At 39.4% G+C, this 11,206-nt stretch overlaps 1 protein-coding gene across 1 annotated transcript in view; it reads left to right on the top strand.

Moving 5' to 3' along the window:
• LOC140331971 (NXPE family member 2-like) overlaps positions 1-9,567 on the top strand; it is a 19,286-nt gene extending 9,719 nt beyond the window's left edge. Inside the window, exons 4-5 of the mRNA XM_072413297.1 lie at positions 367-582; positions 8,935-9,567. Of these exons, the coding sequence (XP_072269398.1) occupies positions 367-582; positions 8,935-9,470 (752 nt within the window). The 3' untranslated portion in view covers positions 9,471-9,567. The remainder of the gene's footprint in view (positions 1-366; positions 583-8,934) is intronic.
• Positions 9,568-11,206: the final 1,639 nt, after the last annotated feature.

Genomic DNA, 11,206 nt, shown 5'->3' with positions numbered 1-11,206 from the left:
TTAAGCCTCCGTCCTGCACACGAGCGAGCAGGGAAGCCCTGTTTGTATCTAGGAGTCCTTTGTATGTCGGATGTCCTTAACTCAGGGACTACCTGTATTATGCTTTATGTGCATGCTACACATAAAGCAACTTTATACACATAAAGCAAACTTTATACTACAATTAAGACAAATGTAAAGAAAATAGATGCTTGCTGACCAGAAAGTGCTCTCATAACTTGACTCATAACTTATGCTTTAAATGTGATTAAGGGTTTTAAGAAAAGGAAATGGGCATAATCTATGGAATAAAAAGTAGTTAATATGCTATGATTTTATTTTTGTGTTTGTATATACATGGAAAAAAAAATCTGTATATGTGTATAGGCACCACTGATGTTAAGGAAAAATGCACAATTGGAATGAAGTTAGAATATCCCAGTGGATATGTCCTGAAAGATGTATGGTATCCAAAGGCATGCAGTATGTTACAATATGACAATTTGCAAAACCTGGATAAGTGCATGCAAAGGAAGTTCATCTACCTGTTTGGAGATTCAACTATAAGAATGTGGATACTGTACTTTCAGAAGCACGTCAACAGTAAGTTTAAAACGATATCAAAGTGTGCTATTTTTTTATGAAACTGATCTATTAGTCATGTTTGTTTTTTACAGTGACCCTGCTGCCAATATGATATGCCAAATTAACCTATTACTTTTAAAAAGGTAAATATTCACATCACTGATGGAGAATCATTCCTCAAAGGTTTCAGGAAAACTTACACTTCGAAAAGTATTGACCTACTGCGTCCCCAGAAGCATATACTGGTTCCTTGCACTGACTTCCACATTAGTAGAGGACAGAGTAGTAATGTAGAGGTCAAACAAAATACACATAATACCAACATTCTTAGTGTGATTTCCCAATACATTTCAATTTATATCAAGTGAGAAGGGTTTGGTGACGTGGGCACCAAGAGTGGCAACTATTTACATTTGTTTTTCCATAGCATAATAATATAGGATACATGTAGTCCCCAGGTTATATACGAGATAGGAACTGTAGGTTTGTTCTTAAGTTGAATATGTATGTAATTAGGAACATTATTTTAATAAATGAAATAGGGACAGATGTTTGTCTCAACATATTTTTAGGCAGCGTGGTGTCAGTTACTGTATAAATATCCTCACTGTGAGTTATTCACAAAGAAAGTTAATTAAAAAAAAAAAAAACCTTTATGGAGCCTAGACCTTTATTAAGTTCTGTATCAAGTTGTGCTTTGATATGCAAAAAGAAACAACTTCAGAGTTTGTTTTGGTCATTAAAGAGTTACAAGAGGCTGCAGAAAGAGCTCGTCCCCCTAAGATCAACCACAACCTCAGCTGTGTTAAGCAAAAGATTTCAAGCCATGCAACCTCCCCCCATCAAGCCTCTGTTCTGCACAGGAGCCAGCAGGAAAGCCCCGTTAGTATCTAGGAGTCATCCGTATGTCAGATGTCCTTATCCTGGGGACTACCTGTATCTACTTGTGAACCTTGCATGTATAGGGTATTTCACAGAAAATGTACTTAACTTGGGTATACCTTACATACTTTGGTCCTTTACTTTCTATGGCCTTGATTTATTAGTTCTCCAAGGCTGGAGATAATACACTTTCATCAGTAAAGCTGGGTAATCCAGCAAACCTGGAATAGATTTCCTAAAAGTCATTAGCTTTTTGTGAGCAAACGTTTTTAATCCTGGACCAGATTCATTCCAGGTTTGCTGTATCACCCAGCCTAACTAATGAAAGTGTATTGTCTCCAGCCTTGGAGAACTTTAATAAAGCAGGGCCATTGTGTCCGCCGATCAAACAGGCCATCAATTTGACTGCTCCCATTCTCTACTGCAGTATTATTTTTACAATGTATTTAGGCATTTATTTTAGGGTAATATCAAAGTAGTGTTTTTGATTTGCACATACCATTAGTTAAAACAGCCTTACAAGTTAGAAAGGTTCTGTGTTTTTTCAATCCTTTGATGATCATGGGGTCATTGAAACCTGGATGCCTAGGCCAGCTTTAGCAGTTTTAGTATACAACAGTACAATTTTTACATGGTTTTACCTTGGCTCATGGTTTTAATAAATACCCAGCTCCCATTTCCTATTATAAGCTGAAATATGGCAGAAATGTAAATGTTTAAGTTTATTTCCTATGTAATGTATTTTGCGTAATGAATACTGTTTTAAAATTTATTAGCTATTTTCACCTCTTTGGCCCTCATTCATCAATGAAATGCGCGTACGTTTGCGCTTCCAGCGAGCTGGTTTCCCGCGGTCCGGAGCCGAGTGCGCTAGTACACGCGCCTTTAGTGCCAGCCCAATTCCTGCCTTGATAATGAGCAATAGGGGTCGCGGTCGGGGATCTGTTAAGCTAATGGTGAGATCATAGCTATTAATTAGCGCACACCTGCTCTCTGTTCCCCCAAAACATTTGGAAATCCCACTCGTCTGAAGAAATCCACCTTTACCTTCCTCCACTCCTGAGCTGTTTGAGGAAATCGAATATATAGTGGGACAAGGTCCACAATAGCATTAATGAAAATGCGTAAAAACCCTGGAAACTGCAGGCTGGCTTAGTCCACAAATTAAGGCCGAGGAGGTTTGAAAGGAACCCCCTCCTAAGATATACAGAGTGGCCAAGAGCCTGGTCATTCCTGGCACTGCCTGGCTTCTCTTAGTTTTTGGAGCAATTTTCTCTTCCAGCAAGCTGTACAGGTCATGGATGACCTGGCGAGACAGGCGGAAACGCCTTTTGACATCCTGGTCACTCGGATAGGCGGCTACACTCCAAGAAGATGCGTGGTGCCCGGACCGTTTTTGAAGCATGAGCTTGCTCCTCTGGGTGCTGTTGTTGCTGCTGCTGCTCTTCTCCTGCTATGACAAGGAATGTGGTGTTTAATGTCACAACAGCAGTTGTAAAGAGCAACTCTAGTTCCAAATTCGGATCCATGACAACAGCAAACAAAATCCTTAAACTGGCGCACAATTGAATGCGCGTGCGGGTACGTGCGTGTTTGCATGCGCGTGTACGCGTTTGCGTGCGCACGTACTGAATCCCTATAAATTTGCACACAGTTTCTTAGCCATTCTGCTCATGCAAACCAAAACTTGGGGAGAAAAAAAACAGAAAAAGAACAAAGGCTGCGACAAGAACAAGTAAGAATACACCATTGACTTTATTCCTCCAAAAAATGTTTTGGGTGTGTCGTCCAATAACTCTTTTATTTTGTGACTTCTAGTTACATGGAGCCAAAGAGAATGGCCACCACCACTGCCACCACCACCACCACTACCACCCCAGGGTCTTCAGTCCATAGACCAACAGGCAGCTCGCTCAGGCCATCTAGGTTGCTCTGTGAAGCAGGCCAAGTAACATCTAGGCCCGTGGTCCCTCAACCTGGCACCTCAGCCAGTTTGAGCTGGACCAGGGATTCTGCTTCCAAGACAACCAGCTTCACTCCTGAGCAAAATGCAGCCCTCATGGAGTCCTACGTACAACATTTTCCTAGAGTCCGTGGGGACTTGCACTCCCAGACTTTGCATGCTGAAAGGCAGGGACTCTTGTAGGAAATTGCCAGGAGTGTTAATGCAGTGGGCAGTACACAACGGACCATTACCCAGTGTCAAAAACGTGTGAGTGACATCTTCAGACATGTCAAAAGGGTCCTGGGCACAGAGGCTGGAAGGAGTGGGACCTATCCTGAACATCTTGTGCAGTGTCTCAAGGAGTATGAAAGATTGGCGTTGCCATTCATTGGGCCAGAAACGGTGGTAGGGGCGGACTACCGGGTTGACTCAGATGCTTAGCAACCATGTAAGTTCAATCCTTTTACATTACCTAATTACCAATGAGAATTGATTTTTGCATTTTTGTGGGATTGCAACAGTTTCGTCATTAGCATTGAGAAAAAAATAGCATTGTGTTTGTACTTTTTTATGCTTGGGGGTGAAATATGAGATCATTTTTGGATAATGACCTCTTTGGTGTATTTTTACCTTCTTTTGACTTGCATTAAGAATGTGTGTATTTCCATTTTTTTACAATAGTACGCCCTGAGACGCAGCAGTCCCCTTCTGCGCTCTGTGCTCGGGGTGATGTGGATGATGAGGATGTCACTTCGCATCGAGATGACACTGGCCTTCCTCCTGGTAAGATGAACCTTCATGAACCTTCATGGTATATTTTGTTTGACATTGTGCACGTGTCTCTAATCATGTTTAAAACCACACTCGTGTAATATGAGTGTTTCATTTCACACATTTTTGGCTCTGGGAGTGGTATGTTTTGTGGTTAGATTTGTGGTGAACCGATCAATCCAAATGAACTTGGGTTAGAGTCAAGCTCACTCTTTCATTTGTTTTTGTGCTTTCATCACCAGATCACCATCTACAGGTCATTGATCCACAGAGAAGCCTGGAGGAGAATCCAAGTAATTTGGTTTGTGTGTGTGTTCAGCCTTCCACAAGCTAAGTAATAACCTTCGATCTTCCTATAATATATCTATAAATAGATAACATTTGTTAAGTTTTCCTGCCAGAGGATTCTGGTGCAGCCTCCCTCTGGGAATGTGTGAGCCTAATATGTCCAAAAAAATGTTACATGTGCGAAATATTGGGGACTTTTGATATGTGAAGACTTGTCATCACATTCATTCATTTTGATGTGATATATCATGTGCCTTTGTAGAACATCCATGTCTGCCGATTTCTGGTTCTGAAGAGTTTTCACGGGCTGCATCCACTGTGGAGGTAGGCAAAAACTGGTCCATTAGTGTTTATTTTGGGATGTGTTGGGGGAATGAACCTTTCCCAATGTGTTCCATTTGTGTTTTTTTTTTTTTAGGTTCCCTCAGGTGGACATTTACCACAATCAGAAGAGAAGACACCTGAGGTTTCCATAAGCAACCCATGTTTAATGTATATGATTCAGAAAAAATGTGTCTAACATTAATTGATGTTTCAATGTCAGGATGCTGTCTGCATAATGTTATGGTGACCCACAAAGTTATATGATATTGTAGTAATTTTTTATTTTCCCTCTATAGCAACCAGTGGATGCAAGTGGATTGGGTCAACCCAGTGTGGGTAGCCAGCTTCTAAACCTCACTCAGAGGCTGGTTGGCCATTTTGATAGATTAGTGGAGTCAAGGATGCTTAGCCCAAGTTCCGATAATTTTGAACCGGTCCTTACGCTCCTACATAAATCAAAATCGCAAGGACCGAGAATTTAACCCACAACATCTGGAGGCCATGCATCGTCTGATTGAATCGGTCCAACAACAATCGGCCACTTTGGGTGCCTACATGTTCAGAGTTGACCATATCTGTAACAAGTTAAGTGAATCCCTAGGCCAACAATCTCACCTACATTAGGCGATTATTCAAACGCTGGGTTGGCATATCCCAATAAGCCCTGCTGGCCCCCCATCTCCTGCACAGCAGCCAGCTCCATTCTTCCCCCTCGGTCCACCCTGTGCCCCTGGCCGTCCACCTCCTAACACACGGGCAAGCAATAGACTCTGCTCTGGAGGTGGGCCACACTCGCGTCCGTGCTGTGGAGGTGGACCGTGGGCGTGCTGTGGGGGTGTCCCATGGCTAAGGCCAGGAAGTGGAGGTGGCCCATGGCGGGGCTGGTAGGGTGGGCCACGCCTGTGGCTGGGCTGGTGAAGTGGGCCGTGGCCGGTTTGGGCGAACTATATAAGTGGATGCCGGGTGCCAGGTGAGAACATTCTTCACATTCTTCCTGTCATTCTTCACTCAATTTTTTCAGGACTCCATGAGATCGCCAGTGTGGGTTTGAGTTGGTATCCTGTGTGAAGACACTTGTTTGTATAAAATAGCTTAATCTCTATTTTGTGTTTGCCCAATGTGCACACGTTAGTAACCCTCACAATTTGACACTTTACCTATCTAAGTTTCTTTTAATGCGGCCCAGGTATGCTTCAAATGCAGTTTTGCTATCTACTCCCCGAAGAATGTTCCAGTACATTTGTCAAAGTGATTCTAATCAAGTGTGAAGTCTCAGCTCAATACTCTACAAGTATTGCTGTAATGACCTAAAAAAAGGTAAAGATTATTTCAAAATACACGCTTGCATCTTTGTTCACTAAATGAACACAAATCTAGTTATGTCTAGGGACCAAATATGGCACACCCCACTTCTCTGGCACTTGTCTGTAACAGATAAATGTGCTTGCTAATAGGTAAACTATTCTGTTGGTTAAAATGACATACTAAGGTGTTCAGCTGTGTATTCTATGCCAAATGTATTCTTGGATGATGTTACAATTACATATATTTTGAAAAAGACATATCTAACATACCCAACTGTTACTTTTGGGTCACAGGATATTATGGCCACAAACACAATAACATAGCATTAAAATTGACTTCAAAATTGCAAAATAGACAATAAAACATTCCAAGTAAAAAAAAATTAAAAAGAAGCTATTGTGCTAAATGGTAAGCAATATATCAAATGCAGCAACATAGATTAATTAGGATAACACACAAACCAAAAGCCCCTCCAAGATGAAAAAGACAAAAGGAAAAAGCAAGTTAAACCACACCCTTATATATGCTCAAATTTAAGCGCACAGGTGATAGAAATTCCATTGCAATTAGCACTTGCGCAGTCTGTCAAAATTGGCTGTTTGTTTTTTTTGCAATTGCACATTTCATTATCATTGTCGATATGATCCTTAGATATGTAAAAACACGCCCTTATATATGCTCAAATGTAAGCGCAGAGATGATAGAAATTCACTTGCGCAGTCTGTCAAAATTGATCCTTGGATATGTAAAAACACACCCTTATATATGCTCTATTTGATCGATATGATCCTTTATATATGTACAGCAGTAAACAGATATTCTAATAAATAAAAAAATTTAACAAGGTTGGGGAGGATTTAATGTTAAAAGTGTATATATATATCCTACAATAATTATATATATATATATATATATATATATATATATATATTTTTATAATTTTATTATTATTATAATAACTATAGTAATTTCAAATATATATATATATATAATATATATTATTGAAGTATACAATTATATATGTAAATATATATATATATATATATATATAGACACACATATATATCTATAGAAGCCAACAAGAACATGTGTGTGCTTGTGACTTTTGTGGGAAAATCTAGTCTGATGGCAAAGCCGAGGTTTCGCCCATGCAAAGTCGCAAGAATTACCCCCAGGTGGCTCCTCCAATCAAGCATCGTAAGGATTTAGATAGGCGCTTATGTAGAGGAGCTGAACTCAGTTAACTCTTGCCTGAAGCAAACAAGAACGTGTTTGTGCTTGTGACATTTGTGGGAAAATCTAGTCTGATGGCAAAGCCAAGGCTTCGCGCGCGGACATTCGCAAGATTTACCCACAGGCGGCTCCTCCGATCAGGCATTGTAAGCTTTTATATAGGCGCCTATGTAGAGGAGCTTAACTCGGTTAACTCTTGCCCAACAGGAAAGAAATAAGTGATTTTAAAATATGCTTTTTTTCTTAGCGCATATAGATGTTTTAAACATTTGAACAGCACAAACAATTTTTAGGGCTAAGGGTAATATGTGTGCCATTTGAAAGAATGCTTTTTTAGGGGAATAGTGACTTTTCATGCAAGCTCGTCAGTATAAAGTTGCCGGGGATGCGCAGCTCCGGCCGCAAACTCATTCAGTTGCTGAATTGCGCGACGGCTTCTGATTTCGGATTGGGAATACGAATGCGCGAGCGACCTTCCGATTTTTCTTGATGAATTTGGGCCTTTATCCTAAGTTTAGGGACCTCATATATATCTATGCTTTAATGCGTCTGTATGATTGAATAACAAGTGTGTGAATTTTATATTTCTAGATATTAGGTATTTTCCAGTACACAGGCTATAGTCTTGGACGACATTAATTTACAGGAAAGTCATTGAAAATGTTTGAATAAAAAAGATTGTGTCATCCGAAAAAATAGCAAATATTTTAGGCAAAAAATACTGCTTCCACAGTGAACCTCAGAAGGCTAATTTTGCTCTGTGTTGTCGCCAGGATTTGGGTACACAAAGGATGGCTACTGGAAGAACAAAGATTAACTGAGGACCAAGGACCCACAGAGCAGGCTAGATATAGAGCTAATGGGAATAAAAATTAGACAAATCTCAGAGCAACAGTAGTTTAGAGATTGGAAGCAAAAATTATACACATGTGACATTCAGCTAAGTGAGGTATCCAAAAGCAAAGGGAGATCAGATGAAAGCTTAGGTCACCAACAAGTAACAGTCAGAAACGCAGCCTCAGTGGTTTTCCAAGGGGGACCTTTGCTGAGTTTAGTTATCCAGTTGTGTTATTTTTACTTTCCTTTCATGTAATTGGGTATTTTAGAAAGTGAATTATCATTTACAAAGTGGTAATTCATTTTGCTATATTTTGAACAGTCTAAATTCTGACAAACCTGCTATCTGTCTCTTGCTCGACTCAAATACTACAAGAAGAGGATTGGGGTAACCTCCAGTTTCTGACAGCACTCCTTCCGTCTTATTGATGTTCTGCAATGGTATTTAGACTTCCTAATGGCTTCACTTGTACCACTGTTCCTTCACAACTTTGATCCCTAACAGTTGCAAATTTCTAAAACTGTTATGTAAATTTTCAGTATGGAAACATAAAGGAGCCTATATGTGTCAAAATGGTATAGGACATTTTGGAAACATTGTAGATTTGGATTTCAGTTTTTTTTGGATTTCAGAGTAAGCATGTCAGAACCTAATTTACAAAGTAGTTGTATTTCTTTTCTCATGGTAATCATCAAATTTAAACAAAAAAAAGTGAAATCTTAACAAAACCAAATTATTCAAATTTTAATACATTGAATTCATATTGATTTTTTTTTCTGCTTAGCATTGACACAATTCAGATTATATGAAGACGGTTGGGCAAGCCATATTTTAGATCTAGATCTGAAAAAGAATATGAAGATATCCTGGAAAAGGCACACATTTCCATTTATTAATGTTGGGTATCATTCCTGGAAGGAAGAGCGCACTATTGCTCGAGAAATTGACCTGATTAGAGGTGATCAGCGCACTGTGATAGCATTAAATATAGGGAAACATTTTAGAGCATACCCCATCTATCACTACATTAGACGACTCCTCAATATACGTCGTGCAATTGAACGCCTCTTTCTTAGAAGTCCGGAAACTAAAGTCATAATTAAGACTGAGAACACAAGCTCAATGACAGGACAGTTTGAAACCATGAGTGACTTTTATGCCTCCGTTCAGTATTCCATAATGGAAAAAGTTTTTAGTAACCTCAATGTTGGTTTTGTCAATGGATGGGATATGACAAATGCCTTTGACTCAAATGAAATTCATCCTCCAGAAAAAGTTATTCGGAATGAAGTTCAAATGTTGATGACCTACATTTGTTAGGCAACTATACAAAATACATTGCAAATATATTATAATAATAATATACAGTTAGGTCCATACATTTTTGGACAGAGACAACTTTTTTTCTAATTTTGGTTCTGTACATTACCACAAACAATTTTAACAATTTCAAAACAATTTTCAAAACAATTTTGAAACAACTCAGATGCAATTGAACTGCAGACTTACAGCTTTAATTCAGTGGGTTGAACAAAAAGATTGCATAAAAATGTGAGGAACTAAAGCCTTTTTTTTACACAATCACTTAATTTCAGGGGCTCAAAAGTAATTAAACAATTGACTCAAAGGCCATTTTATGTCATTATCAATTAACCAGATAAATGGCCTGGAGTTGATTTGAGGGGAGTCCCTGTATGTGGAAGATTTTGCTGTGAACATGCAGTCTAAAAGAGCTCTCCATACGGGTGAAACAAGCCATACTTAAGCTGCAAAAACAGAAAAAACCCATCCCAGAAATTGCTACAATATTAGGAGTGGCAAAATCTACAGTTTGGTTCATCATGAGAAGCACTGGTGAACTCAGCAACGCCAAAAGACCTGGACCTCCATGGATGATCGTAGAATAATTTCCATGGTAAAGAGAAACCCCTTCACAACAGCCAACCAAGTGAACAACACTCTCCAGGACGTGGGTGTATCAATATCCAAGTCTACCATAAAGAGAAGACTGCATGAAAGTAAATACAAGAGGTGCACTGCAAGGTGCAAGCCATTCATAAGCCTTAAGATTAGAAAGGCTAGATTGTACTTTGTTCAAAAACATCTAAAAAAGCCAGCACAGTTCTGGAAAAACATTCTTTGGACAGGTGAAACCAAGATCAACCTTTGCCAGAATGATGGCTAGAAAAAAGTATGGAAAAGGCGTGGAACATCTGATGATCCAAAGCATACCACATCATCTGTAAAACATGGCAGAGGCAGTGTGATGGCTTGGGCATGCATGGCTGCCAGTGGCACTGGCACACTAGTGTTTATCCATGATGTGGCACAGGACAGAAGCAGCCAAATGAATTCTGAGGTGTTCAGAGACATACTGTCTGCTCAAATCCAGCTAAATGCAGTCACACTGATTGGGAGGCATTTCATAATACAGAAGGACAATGACCCAAAACATACAGCCAAAGCAACCCAGGAGTTTATTAAAGCAAAGAAGTGGAATATTCTTAAATGGCCAAGTCAGTCACCTGATCTGAACCCAATTGAGCATGCATTTCACTTGTTGAAGAATAAACTTCGGACAGAAAGGCCCACAAACAAACAGCAGCTGAAAGCTGCTGCAGTAAAGGCCTGGCAGAGCATTAAAAAGGAGGAAACCCAGCATCTGGTGATGTCCATGAGTTCAAGACTACAGGCTGTCATTGCCAGCAGAGGGTTTTCAACCAAGTATTAGAAATGAACATTTTATTTTCAGCTTTTTAATTTGTCCAATTACTTTTGAGCCCCTGAAATGAAATGATTGTGTAAAAAAAAAGGCTTTAGTTCCCTATATTTTTATGCAATCTTTTTTGTTCAACCCACTGAGTTAAAGCTGAAAGTCTGCAGTTCAACTGCACCCGAGTTGTTTTATTTAAAATTAGATGTGGTAATGTACAGAACCAAAATTAGAAAAACGTTCTATCTGTCTAAATAGTTACGGACCTAACTGTATATGTATATCTGTGATTTTCAATTATGTACATTTTCATCTTTAAATCCTTTTTGAATGATTGGAACTT

Source organism: Pyxicephalus adspersus, chromosome 5 (genome assembly GCF_032062135.1).
Source record: "Pyxicephalus adspersus chromosome 5, UCB_Pads_2.0, whole genome shotgun sequence".
Taxonomy (NCBI): Eukaryota; Metazoa; Chordata; class Amphibia; order Anura; family Pyxicephalidae; genus Pyxicephalus; species Pyxicephalus adspersus.
The sequence above is the reverse complement of the archived record's forward strand: the minus strand, read 5'-3'. Positions and strand labels throughout refer to the sequence as shown.